Below are 15,950 nucleotides of genomic sequence, written 5' to 3'. Positions count from 1 at the left end.
TAGAATAAAAATCCTCCTCTGTACAATGTATTTGCTCCCGTACCTGTGCACAGGAGATGTGTCAGCACAGTCATCGTTTCAGACAAAAATTAGCCTCTTTAAGGTAATGTTTACACTAGGTGCACTGATATACTACATCAGCAGTGCACTCCTGGAGTGGTCAGAGTTGTAATAGCAGAACAGGGTTTTATGCTGATACAGTAAAAATTAATCCACGTCTTGTACAGAAGTTACGCCGGTATGAGTACACGCTTGTTGTCAGGACGGGGTCTGCTCTGGGGACTTACACACAGTGCTATAAACATCAGTCAGCTCCTACTGACATTTTGATTACTGAAGAATTCAATAGTGGCAGAAGTTCCTGAAGGAGATGCAGGACAAACCTCAAAGGAGGGTGGAGAGAGGTGGGGGTGGGTCTGTTCAACCAAGGACCAAGGGACAGGACAAGAGGAAATGGGCTCCAGTTGTGCCCAGGGCAGTTGAGATGGGATGTGAGGAAGAATTTCTTTGCTGAAAGGGTTCTGAGGCATTGGAAGGGGTTGCCCAGGGCAGTGGTGGAGTCCCCATCCCTGGAGGGATTGAAGAGTCGTGTAGACATAGTGCTGAGGGACATGGGTTAGTCGGGGACTGGTCAGTGTTGGGTTCATGGTTGGACTCGATGAGCTTAAAGGGCTTTTCCAATCGAGGCCATTCCAGGATTAAAAAATGTCACTCCTCAAACATTAAGGCTTTTTAATGCACTTTCTCTCAAGCTGCATTTGGAAAGAATGACTTAAAACATATAGTTTACATTAGTTATAAATAATATATAACCACATATGGACTTTTTAAGTGTTTGCTGCCCTTTTAATAAACATACATGACATTAAATGGGAAAACCTGCGTACAGCCCTTCTGTTTCCCCCAATAACATAACTATTACTTGTAGGACAGTAATTTTGAAAATGACTGAGACTGAAGCTAGGATAAAAAATATTAAATTAATAAAACAAATTAAAAATATCTCTGTACCGAGGGGCCAAAAAGGCCAGTTCCTTCAGGCAATCTCACATAGTTGTGAAATGACAAAGATATTGTAGAAATTATTTTTCCAATCTTCTTTTTTTTTTTTTTTTTCTGAGTATTTTATTAACCACTCCGTTACTTTGTCTGCAAATAAACTTACTGGCTTGTAATTAGCTACAGCTGTGAGTCCCCGTATACTTTAAAATATTAACTTTTCTGATAAATTCTCTAATTTTCTAATTAAAAGTAAGTAATTTTGTAATGCACCTCAGTAGGCAACTAACTTCAGAGAATAGTCTTCAAAGTCTTCTTAAATGTTCAGTGACAACTTACTTCAATATTGTATTAACCTAGACAAAAGCTGAATGATAGACTGTATTAGAACCAGTTCCTGCCAAAATCTTCAATCCATAAAAACATGTTAATGGAAAGAGACTTCTGCATGCTCTGCTACCTTCCTAAGAACTGCATAATCATCAGTGACACTCCTCAGAGCGTGCTTATTTCAAGCAGACAAAGAAAAAGCAAGTTACACAACATGATCTACATATTTCAGCAAAAACAGATGGCTGCCCCTAGCTGTCTAGTACCAAGAAAATGAGGTGTGTTTCTATCTCACAGTCTATTAACTTGGAAACTCTGCCCTGGTAACAGTTAAAGATGCAGAGTGGATCACACTACAGTCCTAACTATTTCATTATTAAATACATGGGGGCTTATTCCGAATTCCTTTTTCTCTGTAGTACGTGGCTGGGAGAGCTCATTGACAATCTCTCAAGAGAAAGATCAGGGAAAACAGGTCAGAGGGCTGTGCTCTCTGTCTACTTGTGCTGACTGACTCCCTGTACAGGTGAGCAGTTGTAAAGGGCTTTTCCTGTAATGCCTCTTTTAAAAAACTACTTGCTAAAAGCCTAAAACTCCCCATGAACATGTTTCTGAACACACCAGAATCAAGAATTCAGTCCGATAAACCGAGAGGAAGTTACATAACCAAGTTTAAAAGAGGCACTTGGAGAAGACAGCAGTAAAGGTAAATAAATTAAGGTAGATATTCACCCTGAGCACTTACAGAGATCCTGTAAAACTCCATCTCTTTAGTGAGACAAACCTCAGTTACCGTCCGAAAGAGTCACACACCAGAAACACTGTACTGGATCAGACCAGGGGTCCACCGAACATGGTATCTTGCCTTCAACAGAAGTCAGATACACTGAGAAAAGTAAAAAGACTACAAAGCTGACATAGGCTTCTTCCAAGTATTCTCCCGACCAATTTCAGCTCAGGACAATTCTCAACCCTTGATATTTGTTTACAGAGTAACCTTCAAAAAGTCTCTACGTCAAGCAACTTATCCCGTACATTTTTGGCATCCACAACACGATACGGCAAGAAGTACTCTGATTTACTGCCCATGATGAGAACCACCACCTCCTGTTTCTTCTGAAACTGGCTCCTGCTACTTTCATCTGGTGGCCCAGTTTTTTTCACCGTATGAGACAGTGAATAAACATCGCTCCATCACCTTTTCACGGCACTCAGGATTCCACGAGTCCATCATATTCCATGTGATATGATCAGCCCATAGAAAAAAAACTTAAGATAACTTAATAAAAGTCAAGAGTAAGAAAATCCCTGGGATCTCAAAGTACTAAACTAAATGAAATGTATCAGATAACATTTAATAGGGCTGCAGAGCCATGAAAGGTGAATCCATTTTGAAAAGTATTTCAGCAGTGCCAGGTAAGTACAAATTAGTAGAAAGTACAATAATAAATTAAAATAAGAACAAGAGATAATTATGACCAGTAATATTCAGTGCTGACAAAGGTACTAGTAGTAGGCATTAAAATATATATATATATAAACCAATGAGCATATATTTAGCAGCTACAATTCCACAAATTGATCTTAAAAGAGATTTTTGTGGAGAAATCTCCAAAAAAATTTCAGTTCAACAATTGAATAGTGAAGAAAAAGACAAATACATTTTAGGAATTATTATCAAAAGAATATAGAACAAAAGAGGAATGCTATTCTGCCATAAATCCATAGTCTGCCCGTATATAAAATGCTGCACATATTTATTACCTTTTCATCTCAGAACAGATCTAAAAGAAATAGAAAACACACACAAAAGACCAAGGTGATTAGCTATATGAGGAAACACTAGTTATATTCAGGAACAAATGAGAAGGAAGATGATGGAGAGATAAAATCATTAGAGTTATCGAGCAGGTAAACAAGGAATTACTGTTCAACGTGTCTCATTTAAAAATGTAGAAAAGTTGATGAAATGACCAAATAATACTTTAAAAATAAAATGACTTTCTGTGATACTTTCTCATGCAACACAATTAAGTGACAGGAGTCATCACCACAGGACATTAAAGAGCAAAAAATACAAAAGGGGTAAAAAAGGGACTGCATGTTCACAGAGGATTTTTGTTAACAGATACTAAATGTGACGGTCCCCAAATAACTCTCTCATCACTCATTAGTGAATGCCAAGAGAATATACCAGAAGAAACACTGACACTCAGCTCTGTTTCTTATACTTTTTCACAAATCCAGATATCCCTGGTCATCGCTAGGAATAGTGCCCTGGATCTCCATCTGACATGAGAAGAACGACTTCCGGGTGTGTGCAGTTTTGTTCATTTCTTGTGGATCTTTGCAGGTTTTGATTGGTATCTCTTCTGCCTGCGTGGCTCCTCCTGCCCCGACTTGCAGCAAGACAGCCACAGCTCGTGAGATGATCCTGGATACCATCATCAGGTCACTTTGCTGACTTGATAGGAATTATGCCAGTGCAATTGAAAAAAATTGCTACCTTTACCACAGCTTTTAGTAACCTGGGAAGAGACTACATTTTATGGAGAAATAAGAGCAAGAATGATCCTGCTCATACCAAAGAGATCATCCTCCCCTAGGGGAAACAATAATAATAACAAAAAAACCATTCTTTCTCCAAGTATTTGGGAGCAGAACGAGTTTCTATTGGATAGTAACAGCAAGTCACCCATCTCCTCTCCAAAAAAGCAAAACACATCTCCTCTCCTAAAAAACTCTCAGCAAAAAAGTTCATTTCATTTCAAAATAGAGTGAAAATCACTAAATTCCTTACAATTAGTAAGCCTAATCCTTGATGCTAACACCTAGTACTGCTACAACTTTTATCCAGTAATTGAAGCCAAGACAAATGCAAATATTTGTCACTCTTATTATCTCATTTTCTAATTCATTTTTGTAGTGCCTAGCAGACTGGCTGATTTGTGTTTGCTCCATCAGACTTCCCACTATTTCCTAGCACAGCCCAGTTCATACGTGATCTCTTTGACATTCTCCCATCAATTCCACATTTGGGTAAAATTCTAATTTGAAGTCACATTGCTTTCACCTTCTACCAATATTCTGCACCTTCTGGTTTCAATCATAAACTGAGAAAAACCCGATTTCCCCAAGCACTCCTCCTCCCCAGGGTTTCAAACACTCGCATGCCACAGAATAGTTAACAGTTAAATATTTTCTTGCCAATATTTTAAGAGTGCAGAAGGTTCCAAATTGCTGGTAAAATAAACAATGCCAGACTGTGAAAACTCCTGCCTGCCATATACTCTGATGTTAACAAGAGTTTCTTTATTACTGTAACCTTTCAGAAGCGAACAAAAATTATTTCTCTGCCCTAGTTCTGCCCTCAAGTCAAAGGCAAAGGAGGAAAGTGAACCATGAAAAAGCTGCATGGTAAGATACTGTGAGTTTTCCATCTTACTTCTGTATTTCATTCAGACTTGATGCTGCTGTGAATAAATAAACTTCCAGAAGATCCTAAAAGCATGGGCAAGGATTTTAAGAAACCAAAAATTTCCTGAAACACACTGTTTCCTGAATAACACTGATTAAACCTACATATGGGCCATCATCCCTCTTGCAAGTCCATCATAAAACAGGAAATACAAAAGGGCAAATTTAGGACGCTCTCAATAAGACACATTATTTTCAAGCTCCTTGGTACATAGCTCTGTCCTCTGGGGCTTGAGCCATGGACTTCCATCAATTACAGGGTCTCTGCCATTTCCTCACTTTTAAAAAATGAAGTCTTCAAACAGCAGCTACAAACAGAAGGAATTGCCAGCGCTTCCAGCGCAACTGAGACAAATGACTATAGTTCAGGTGACATCCCCTAAAACCGCTGCTCATTCCCAGCCTGACAGCCTTCTGGTACCTACCAAAGATACTTGGGAGTCATGGAATCCACGCCTAGGCCATCTGAAAACCAATTCAGATCAGTGTTGTTCATTTCACATATACCAAGATTGTACTGATCCCATCACTCATCCATGATATCCACACCACTAGCTGAATCTCTCTTTTTATGTGGAGTTATTCTTGTGGCTAAAAGGCCATCTGTCTGCCTTGAAAATCAACATGATGTATGTTTGGCTAGCAACAAAGAGATCTCCAAGATCAGATACGCTGGTATTTTGGTCAAATCTTTTAACCTTTTGCATTATTTCCTCCCCTTTGAATATGAAAACAACAGCATTCAAGTTCTTACAGAATTGTAATGATAATTAAGTAGTTAATAGCAACAGAGATACAGCAAGTGCCGCAGATGACCAGAAACAGAAGAGGAAGACACAACAGCTGAGGACAGACAAGGGAGCAGAAAGAATCTATTGAGATTCCCAAACCAGAATGGAAAACAGAAAAACACATCAGTTTGCCTAGATGTGTACAAAAGCATCACAGAATCCCAGACTGGTGGGGGTTGGAAGTGACCTCTGGACATCATCTAGTCCAACCCCCCTGCCAAAGCAGGTTCACCCAGAGCAGGTTGCACAGGATGGCATCCAGGGGGGTTTTGTGTATCTCCAGGGAAGGAGACTCCACACCCTCTCTGGGCAGCCTGTCCAAGTGTTGTGGCACTCTCCCAGTAAAGAAGTTTTCTCTCACACACCCTTACTTATACTAAAGTAGTAGAAGAAGTCAAAGAAGCAAGAAAGCATGAAAGCAAACATTAGAATTACTGAATGTATTGCATTTGTACATCATGATCCTTAACATTTCCTCTACTGCAGGAGCTGTTAGCAAAAGCAGTCAGGAAGAAGGGCTTCATAGAGCTGCCAGTTTTACAAACAGATAAAATGGGCCAGAGAAGTCAGAAAATGAAGTAACAAAATAAACTGAGTCCTAACAGGAAAATACAAACAATTGCAACCCACTTACCTAGCCAGGCTACCAAGCACTGCAGCGTGTGCATTGTAAACATGGATATTGTGTCTGCAGCAGAGTTTAAGACTGGCCTTTGAAGGAGTTGGACAATTAAAGTGGCACAGAGCTGTTTGCAGGAGATGCTGACCCAGACTGTCAGCTTGCCAACCCACTCCTGCGGTACACAGGACAGGCTATTGAATCAAAAAAACCCACCAGTGGAGACAGTCAGGAGATGAAATGCCATAGTGAGCAACAAGCCAGAGGATGATCCTTGCATTGGTTTCTGGAAGACATGTGAGTGATGTCTAGATCAGAGAGAGAAAAAGATAGGGCACAAGGATACGAGCAGAGGAAAGCCCTGACGATGGCAAATACACAGCTGGGATTTAGGATGGGAAAACAAGTGATCAGATAAAGAAATAATGGAATTGAAGAAGAAATTAAAGATCTGGACATGAAAGAAGCAAAGTCATGAAGATGCTTCCACATGCAAGGGGAGGTTTGAAGCAAGCAGACACAAAGACAGATTGTGAGCTTCCATTGTGGACCTTTGCAACAGAAGGTTGCTGGATGAGCATGTTGAACAAAGACAGCATATGACCACTGAACCAGTGAAGCAGCATGCCAGGGATGGAGAGCTGGCACAACTGGCACTGATGGTTGTAAAAGGATTAGTTGAACATGAAGAAACAACACAAGGGAAGGGAGAAAATTGGTGGTGCCAGTCTGACATACAGAAACAGGTCCTGCAAGGAAACAAAGAGAATTCACAAGAGAGGTAAGAAAAGGTCAAGAGATAAACTACTATCTCTACAAGGTAAGAAGGTAAGGAAGGGAGAACTATGTGACATACTGACAGAGGGGAAAAGTGAAAACAGGTACATACCCTGAAAAGAGAACCAGATACAAGCTCCTGTGAGTTCAGGCCTTAGGGTAACACAAAAATGGCCAAGGACGAGGAGGGTGAAAAACATTCCGAATGGCTGCGATGAATTAAGACCTTATGTAATTGCTCATGTACTGTAACTAAATGCCAAAATAAGTCATACCTGAAAACAGCCAGACAGTCAGTGTACCACAGAGCAAAGCAACCAATGGGAAAGGAAACTTTAATTGCATCTGACAAAATGACAGTGTCAAGCAAGGGAGGAAACCCAGAGAATAGGACCATGCTCTTCTAACAAGACAGCAGGACTGTCAGAGAACAAGAGTAATTGCCACAGTTGTACAGATACAAGCTTGGTGAAGATCCCATCAGCCTGAATGCATTGGTTGTCATGGAGAAAACAGAGAAAATTTCTCTTGCACGCTGTGCCTCTTTCTCTCTTGCAAACAATCACTGCAGTCCATAAAGCTGCACTCACATTTTGCTCTTGGAAACAAAGAAATAAAACAAAGTGACTAATCCTGCCCCAAAATAAAGGTTAGAGAAGACACAGCAAGTACTGAATTGATCTTGCTTGTGCCACCCATGCTCTGTGAAGACAATCCCAGAATTTGTGCAAAACAGCACTTCAACCACTCCTTAGTTTGTTTAGCCAGAATTAGCATTCAGAGCATTCAGCAGAAGCTAGATGTGTACAGAAAACCAACCGACCTCTCCTGAGCAGCAGTTACCAAACACCAGCTGGTACCTGCAACTAGAGCCTCCTGATACAGGAGGAAGAGAACAGCCAGAGACATTAGGGAAGGTGGCAGTGGCAATTGGTGAGCTGGGAGAGCCAGCAACAGCTGCATACTTAATCAAAGCCACAACACATGGATGCTGCTGAGTCTGCCAGACAGAAAGAAATTGTGCGAGGGGAAGGGAAGGAGCAGCCTCTCAAAGCCCTGCAGCACCTCTGCACTGTATCAGAACTGATGCTCATGTTACTTGTCTTTCAAGACAGGCAAGCACCAAAAACATAAGGAAAAGTTATTCATTCCTGAAGAGAAAACAGGAGATACCAGTGAAATTCTACCAGCAGCAAAAAGTACAAGCGACAATATGATTACATTATATTGGGAACAGTATAATAACCTCTCAATGGTTTATTTGATTACTCCAATTTAAAAGAGATATCGGTCTTGGTATTTTCTGTATTTCTGAAGGAGCTTAAAAGTGCATTCGTGTTTTCATGTTAAAAAACTAATTACAACCACAACATGAGATACCTTGCTCCCAAGAGTCTCAAAATGCTTAGCCAAGTAGACCAGCTGATCTCAGTTGAGGAATTCTGGGGCAAACTCCAGATAGGAAGCTGATAATGTAAATGTCCAAATGACGTAGCACAACAACATGTTATTTAACGCTGCACTGACCACAGGCAAATCACAAACTGGATTGTGAGTGATACAGAAAGCACTGGCAGGAGCCAGGCAACAGTGACAACATAGCTGCTACCCGTTCTGCTGAGCCTGGAGACAGCGGCAGGTTCTGCAAGGATCATTTCCCTGTTTCCATCATCATCTCCACACTGTCAAAATAAAAATTATGCAGTTGTGGTGAGCAGTAATTTCATTGCTCAACATTTGAATTTTGGCAATTACACCATGTTCTGGAGAGCATGAGGAACACGAGGCAGCACTTAACACCTACAAGCACTGCATGGTAAAATCGATTTTGGCATGTGAGTCCCACTGGAGCAGAATGTGGGGAATAATGAGAAAGGTGTTTCTAGAAAAGGTGCTCTAAGGCAGCTCCCAGTGTCGTTCTTGCAGGCACCAGAGGGAGGCACAAAATAGACCAAGGACACTACCACACAGTAACAGGATCCAACACATCTAGGAAATAGAAATTTGGGGTTTTTTATGCCAGACTCTACAGAAAATTGGGGTGGGTTAGTTGAAAAGAACCCAAGCATATATTATACCTTGATTTCAACATCAGGTATCCTTGGTATGCCCCAAACATGCCTGTATTTCAGACAGCCAGGTGTGTTAGCTCCATGGACACTGCTTCTAGAACAACTACATTAAAAACAACATGAGAAAGAGACACCTATTTCAAAACTCCATGAGCTGGTAAAGCTAAATTTGTATCACCATGCATACTTTTTGTTCCAGACCTCATCACAGTCAAGATATTTTCAAGGTAACATTCCACACACATCCATTTTCCTGCATATTTAAGATTTCCAGAATCAAATTTACTGAATTTACTCCGGAACAGCATCTGATACTACTATTAATTTATGAAATGACAAAATACTGGAAACTTGCTGTGAACTTTTGAGCTCTTTGAGAAAGGATCAAGGGTTGATGAACTATTTCTTTTGTGATGTTCTTAAAACACCAAGTTCAGTTAAAACATATCATACAATGTCTGGTATCCTATTAAACAAAAAAAGCACAAAGAACACACAGAGCAATTCTCTATCTCAGGACTTCGGCAAGTTGTGGTTTTCTTTTTTAAAAAGGGAACACTAGAAACTGGTAAGATTTTATATATTACATTTTCTAAATAGTCATTAAAAAAACTCATAACATTTTTCTCCTTAAAATGTCCTAGTAAAGTTACACATTTCAAAATATACATAGACTATTTGAAACTAAAACCTTTCCTCCTTAGTTTTATAGGTTTTTAAAAACCTTTTTCAACTGCATTAAGCACTATCCTCTATCTCATACCCCAATCCACCTCCTCAAACAAAATCACTACCTTCTCTATCATATTTTGCTTCAGTACATCTCCTCCATCTCAACTCCCCCCTCCACTGCACTGCCAGAATACTGCACACACTCTCCTGCCCCAGCTCTGCCCCTGGTCGCTCATGATAAGGTAATTTCTGTTCTGTGCACCCCAGACTATAGTTTCTGTTCTGGGCATCCCAAACTGACTCCCTGACTTCCCACCAGAATTTAGAGACAGGCCTGAAAAGGAACCCCTGAGTATCCAAGTACAGCAGCTTCCCACTGGAGATGAACCAACTGCAATAGTTTAATTCATATAGAGATCAAGTTCTATTTTAAAATTCTATCAGTTTTACACCCTGTCCTCCCATCTTCTAAAGCCACTCTAGAATCTTACTTGTCTCCCACTGACCATGATTTCTGAGTCTTTAGTTAGAAGTGTCAGACTTTTTTGTTCTCCACAGTAAGAATAACAAACTGAATTGTATTAATTTGCAGAAGTTTTGTAGCTACTGTAAGGTAAAGTGGCATTTTTAATCTCTGAAATCTTCTAATTGTGAAAAGAGTATCGAGACAGAAAATGGTGTTCAAGTTCCCAGAGCTAAATTCTGCTCCCAGTTACGCTGATGTGAACCATGTTATTGATTCTGATTGCATTAGTTCAGATGTACAGCAATGTAACCGAGAGCAAATTATGGGTCACTGGATATAAACAGCTCTAGCTAAAGGTACAACAAAGACTGTATTGTGCTATGCACAGCAGAGCCAATAAACGAATTCAAAAGACACCTAGATGTGTTCCTGGAAAAAAAAGGGGGCAGGGGTCTAAGTGGTCTGGTGGGAAAACAGGAAAGTGAGATTTAAGATAAATTAAAACAGGTTTGGCACGCTGGGCTCAACAGCCCCTCCTATTCTTATCTCTTTTGCAGCTTTTAGAACATGTATGGTTATAAAATGAATTGTTATCCTGCACTGAAAAAAACTTCTTCATTTCAGAAGCTGACTGCTACCACAGCACGCAAGATTAACGCTGTTAAAATGAGCCTACAACAATTTACAGGTGTTGGGATAAAGCCTGATGGATCTTTCTAAGACAGCATGCAATTTGCACCCAGAAGTATTAGTACAGGGCGCTCAGAGGAGGGGGGAGGGCAGGCAGGGAAAGGGTGTTGGGTTTTTTTAGCCTTTGCTTTTGGGTTTGGGTTTTTTTTTTTGGGGGGGTGGGGATTAATCTTATCTCTATTGTCTGATTATCAGCTGAAATCCCATTCCAGGGAACTGCACCATCTACAAGTCCTTCTGATCAACTCTGCAGCTACAGCTAAGTGTATTAAAATACACTTAAAACTTAAAACAACTGCTTTTATATACACACAGTTACTAAAACACAATCCTCAGGTCAGTCAGATTAATATTCCAGTTGGTAAAGAACTCTGTTAGGAAGACACAGAGCAGCAATTTCTAGTGCTGACTGAATTCCCCTTACAAAGTGATCAGGCAGCTGCCAGGTTCCATGGTATGAATCTATTCACTGCAAGCCACAAGGTGGAGATCTCCGGACACGCAGGATCCAAAGCAAGTCTGTTACCCAGCGTAATATTACTATTAACACTTGGAGCCATCGCATCAAGCCAATTTTTCTGTTTGTTTTTAAAGTTTGATAGAAATGTCACTAGTGGAAAAATTAAGTAAAGAGCACTGGTTAGCCACAGAACTGGACACACCTGGCTGCAAACCCACCAAAAGAAACTGACTTCATTAGTACTAGGGACAGCAGAGTAAAATTTATATCTGAAATATGCCTGCACCAGTAGAATTTGCTGAGGCCACAGGCTCTCCGTGTGTTTTTACAGCTGTGTCAAGTTTTGGTTTCTGACTCTTGCCGACATTCAGGAGTGCTGAAGGAGCTCAGGCTAACAGGTCCCAAAACTTTGTAGCTGAGATTTAGATCTCAGCAATTTTAACAACCAGGTTTTCAAATAATACAAACTCCATTTGGAGTTGGAGCTGATGTAAATTAGTAGTTAAATGCCTGACATTCTATCACTTTCGGCTCCAGTGAACTTGTATATTTAACAGCAGATGGTATATTTTAATAAAACTACCAATATCAGTTCAGGAATATAGTATCCATTTTCTGGATCAAGTGTTGGAATTGTTGCTCAATATGGAAACAAGTTGAAGAACTGCAGCTTTGTCTGTCAACAAGTAAAACTAATTGCATCCAGCAGCAATTTTATACAGGTGCTCTCTCACTTATACCACAATACAGGAATGTGGCAACTGGAGTTAAATACTGACCTTTGATACCCTGCATGAGAGAAAAAGCAGGGAACGGAATTTCCTAACCTCCTAAGAGCTATGCAGATGATAACTTAGTGCCCTAGAAGTATTCAGTAAAGTTTCTTTTCATTTAACTTACTTTTGAGACGGGCTCAGATTCTGAAATTTGAAAGCATCAACAGGGGAACATTAATATAATCTTCTTTTTATCTCCTATTTTTATCTTGTTATATTTAACTATCTTTTGGAAGTAGAATATATACTGATTGCAGGACTAATTACTTGAAAATAAATAGCTGTTACACATATTCCTCAATTAGCTCACAAACCCTTTGTCATTAACGCAGCTTCATTTTAAAAGAATCATTAGGGATAAATACACCAAGATTAATAAGTAGAACCTAACACCTAGGGTAACTGCCCTTTACTTATTTATCACTTAACACTCCTTGCAATTGCTAAAGCTGAGATGTGAGACAGTTCAATCAGGGTACATCCATGTGAAGGGGAGGAAAGTAAGTGCAGAAGAGTGAACATCGTGGAAGAAACAGGAACTGCCCATGCAGGGGCATGGGTGAGGTGGTACATTAAGCTGGGATCACCAGCACCAAGGAAGGAAAATACAGCAATGATAAGGAGCAAGGGAACAGCTAACTTCTTCAAACATCAATGCAGAAATTATTTTCATCTAACATACAATAAATACTGCCAGAAGAGACTAAAAAGTTCATTCATCTTGACAAAATAATAACTGAAATATTATGAATCATTAAAAGATTAAAGGAAAAAAAAATCACTAAAAGATTATGAAAGCCCTACGCCCTCACAAACACTATGGGGAAGAGAACAGTCCTCCTTTCCAAGTTTACAGTCTAGGAGAGTCCACTATGATTTCTTACACACCCTCACTGCCTGCTCTAGTTCGCTGTTACCTCAAGAGTTCACGTTCTCTCACAAGGAGTCTCATTAAAATCAATGGGCCTCTGTGCAGCTAAACTATATGAAATATACACACAGATGTAACTGTTTTTGAGATCAAGCCTTTAAATGTGTACATACTTTGTTTAAGCATCAGCTCTTGCCACATAAAAGCGATGTTAACACTAGGTTACAGTCCAAAGCATATTACAGGAATCATTACTGCAAACTAAGCATGCTTATTATTACATTGCGTGATCATGATTACAAACAAAGGTGGCAAAATTTAAACTCAAGGATAAACTGAAAAGATGCCCAACCTGCCAAGGCAGAGAACGTGTGCCACGCACACAACTTCAGAGCTCCTTACAGTTGCATCATGCAGCAACCATGCCATTATAAGATGCGTGTATTAACATCTGAGGCTCCAGACTGGATGAACACATAAGGACACTGTTGAGTTGGGGTTTTTTTACACTTTAGGGAACTTTGGGGAGCAAAGCAATAGTTTAGTTTTCAGAAATGGGAACTCTGTGCTTCCCTTTACAAAGAACTGACTGTAAGTACTATCTTTTTTTCTCTTACATTTAACTGAAAATAAACTCAATACAAGTCTAGCTTACACCACGCTTCACTTTTGAGTTGTGCATGCTTGTAAGCGTAGGGAACAGCTAGCTCTGCTTCTCTCTGCTGTCTGCTGGTGCTGCAAATCCTGCAAGGAAAACTACAAGATGGCATTTGAGGTTAGTTCACATAAGGCAAAATTAGGGTCAAAAGGATCAGAGAAATAATTTTCTGTTCCAAAGCAGCATTCTCTCTGTGCACAGATGGAATCAAAAGATCCCTCAAGAGATTTGGGGGGGAGCTTTGGGAGGTGGGGTGTTTGGGTGATTTTTTGTTGGTTTGTTTGGGTTTGTTTTGCTTTTCAAGAAGAGCAGCCTTAAATTTACATCTGGAACGAAGATCTGGGCTATCTCTAATTCCTGCAGAAAGGAGAATCAAACTGATACAACATGGAAGGCATTAGATAAGGAGAAAAATGTGTAAGCTATTTCATCAATCTTTTTCTGTGGTACTATCACCTAATTTGTCTAGGCTCACTCACACCGCCTTATGGCAACTGACCAGGGAAGTGGAGATTCCCATACTGGAATTTCTGTAAGCTCATTAATGTACCAAGAAATTCTAAGATGCCTGAATTTAGATTTAATCCAAAAGAAGATTAAGAGGATGACTTGTCTTTAAAAGCAAACTGTAACATAGTAAAACTATGGAATTACCAACAACTAGGAAAAAAAAAAAAGCCACTGTCGATGGAATAACTGAATTTACACCAAAATCAACACTTTCTAAAACCACTTAACAAAATAAAAGATCAGAGTGAAACTTCTTGAATTACTAATGTGATAGTATACCAAATCCTAACTCACTGGTTAATTCCCTTGTTTGTCACCAACAGGAATACCCTAGCAGCCTCGCCCTCAGTTATTTTGCTGACAGCTAAGATTTGACAATACACAATCACTGCTGCATGAAAACTGTCACTGCTCTAACAGTCTAATTTATTTCACCATAGCCAAACCTCTATTTAATCACTGAAAAGTTGTTTTATTTTTCCACAACACAGGAGATCCCGATTTTCCCACTTGAAGTGTGTGCTGGGTTAACCTTGGCTGGACATCAGGCGTCCACCAAGCTGCTCTATCACTCCCCTCCTCAGCAGGATGGGGAGGGGAGAAAATAACTTGGTAAAAAAAAAGTTTTCATGGGCCAAGATAAAGGCAGTTTAATAGAATCACAAAGCAAGGGCCACACATGGAAGCAAAAGAAGAACAAAATATTTGTTCTCTACTTCCCTTCAGCAGGCAATGTCCAGAAGATTCCCAGGAAGCAGGGCTTCAGTACGCGTAGCAGTTACTCCAGAGGACAAACATCATAAATAATGAATGCTTCCCCCTTCCCCCTCTGTTCCCCTTGCTTTTATTTCTGAGCAGACATCATATGGAATATCCCTTTGGTCAGTTTGAGTCAGCTGCCCGGGCCATGTCCTCTCCCAAGACCTTCCCCAACTCAAAGCTCTGCTGGAATGACTTAAGTTCTGATTATACATTTGGCACTAGTCACGTTTCTCCCTACCTCAGCTGCTTATTCCTATCCACAAATGCCCATTCTGTTATAGCAGCATCCACTTCTGCAATCACATGGCAAACCACATGGCAAATTAATTGCTTTCAGACAAATCAGCATCTTCATCCAGGCCATGGTGCAGCTTCAGAGACAAGGTCAGTGCCTCAATACAACAGGCTCCAGTAGAGCTGCAGGAATGAACGGTCAGGAGTAAGAGCTCCACACAACAGCTTGAGCTCAGAAAGAAATAAACAAGCAGCGAAAGGTTGATTCTTGGGCATTCTTCTCAGATATGCAAAGTTACAAAAGGATTGAAAGATGTGAATCATTAAGATTATCAACACCAAAGATGACTTACCCCCATCACCTTACCACGCTGTTCAACATCCTCCCACATGCAGTGAACTATATAGCGACACATGTATTTTCCTGTGCGACCCTCCTGCTTCATTCGTACCAGACACATCCTGCAAGAACATAAATACCACATTCATAACTTCTAGTTTTTCTTCAGACATAAAGAGTAAATTAAATATATTTCAGCTCAGTTAAGATTCTCCTGTTTTTGTGATCAGGAAAAAAGCCACACACAAAAGGGTTGTTTTTTTTTTCTGTTTTGTTTTTTTTTTTTCCCCAAGTAAACTACCACAAGCTTTTCTATTCTGCATGCAAGAGCTGTATCTGCTGGAATTTGGCCAGTCCAGCTATAGAAGAGTGACAGTGGACTCTATTCTGGCTGACAGTACTGTAATCTAGTTAAACAGTAGTGCAACCTAAATTCCTCAGCCTTA

At 40.1% G+C, this 15,950-nt stretch overlaps 1 protein-coding gene across 1 annotated transcript in view; it reads right to left on the bottom strand.

Annotated features, from left to right (window-relative positions):
* The window catches only part of UQCC1 (ubiquinol-cytochrome c reductase complex assembly factor 1), a gene marked incomplete at its 5' end in the record, with an annotated part of 23,664 nt that extends 8,038 nt beyond the window's left edge, over positions 1 to 15,626 (bottom strand). Inside the window, one exon of the mRNA XM_010175418.1 lies at positions 15,518 to 15,626. Within this exon, the coding sequence (XP_010173720.1) occupies positions 15,518 to 15,626 (109 nt within the window). The remainder of the gene's footprint in view (positions 1 to 15,517) is intronic.
* Between the last annotated feature and the right edge of the window lie 324 nt (positions 15,627 to 15,950).

Source organism: Antrostomus carolinensis, unplaced genomic scaffold, assembly GCF_000700745.2.
Source record: "Antrostomus carolinensis isolate BGI_N321 unplaced genomic scaffold, ASM70074v2 scaffold20769, whole genome shotgun sequence".
Lineage (NCBI taxonomy): Eukaryota > Metazoa > Chordata > Aves > Caprimulgiformes > Caprimulgidae > Antrostomus > Antrostomus carolinensis.
Note: the sequence above shows the minus strand (reverse complement) of the source record. Positions and strands in the feature narration are given on the sequence as shown.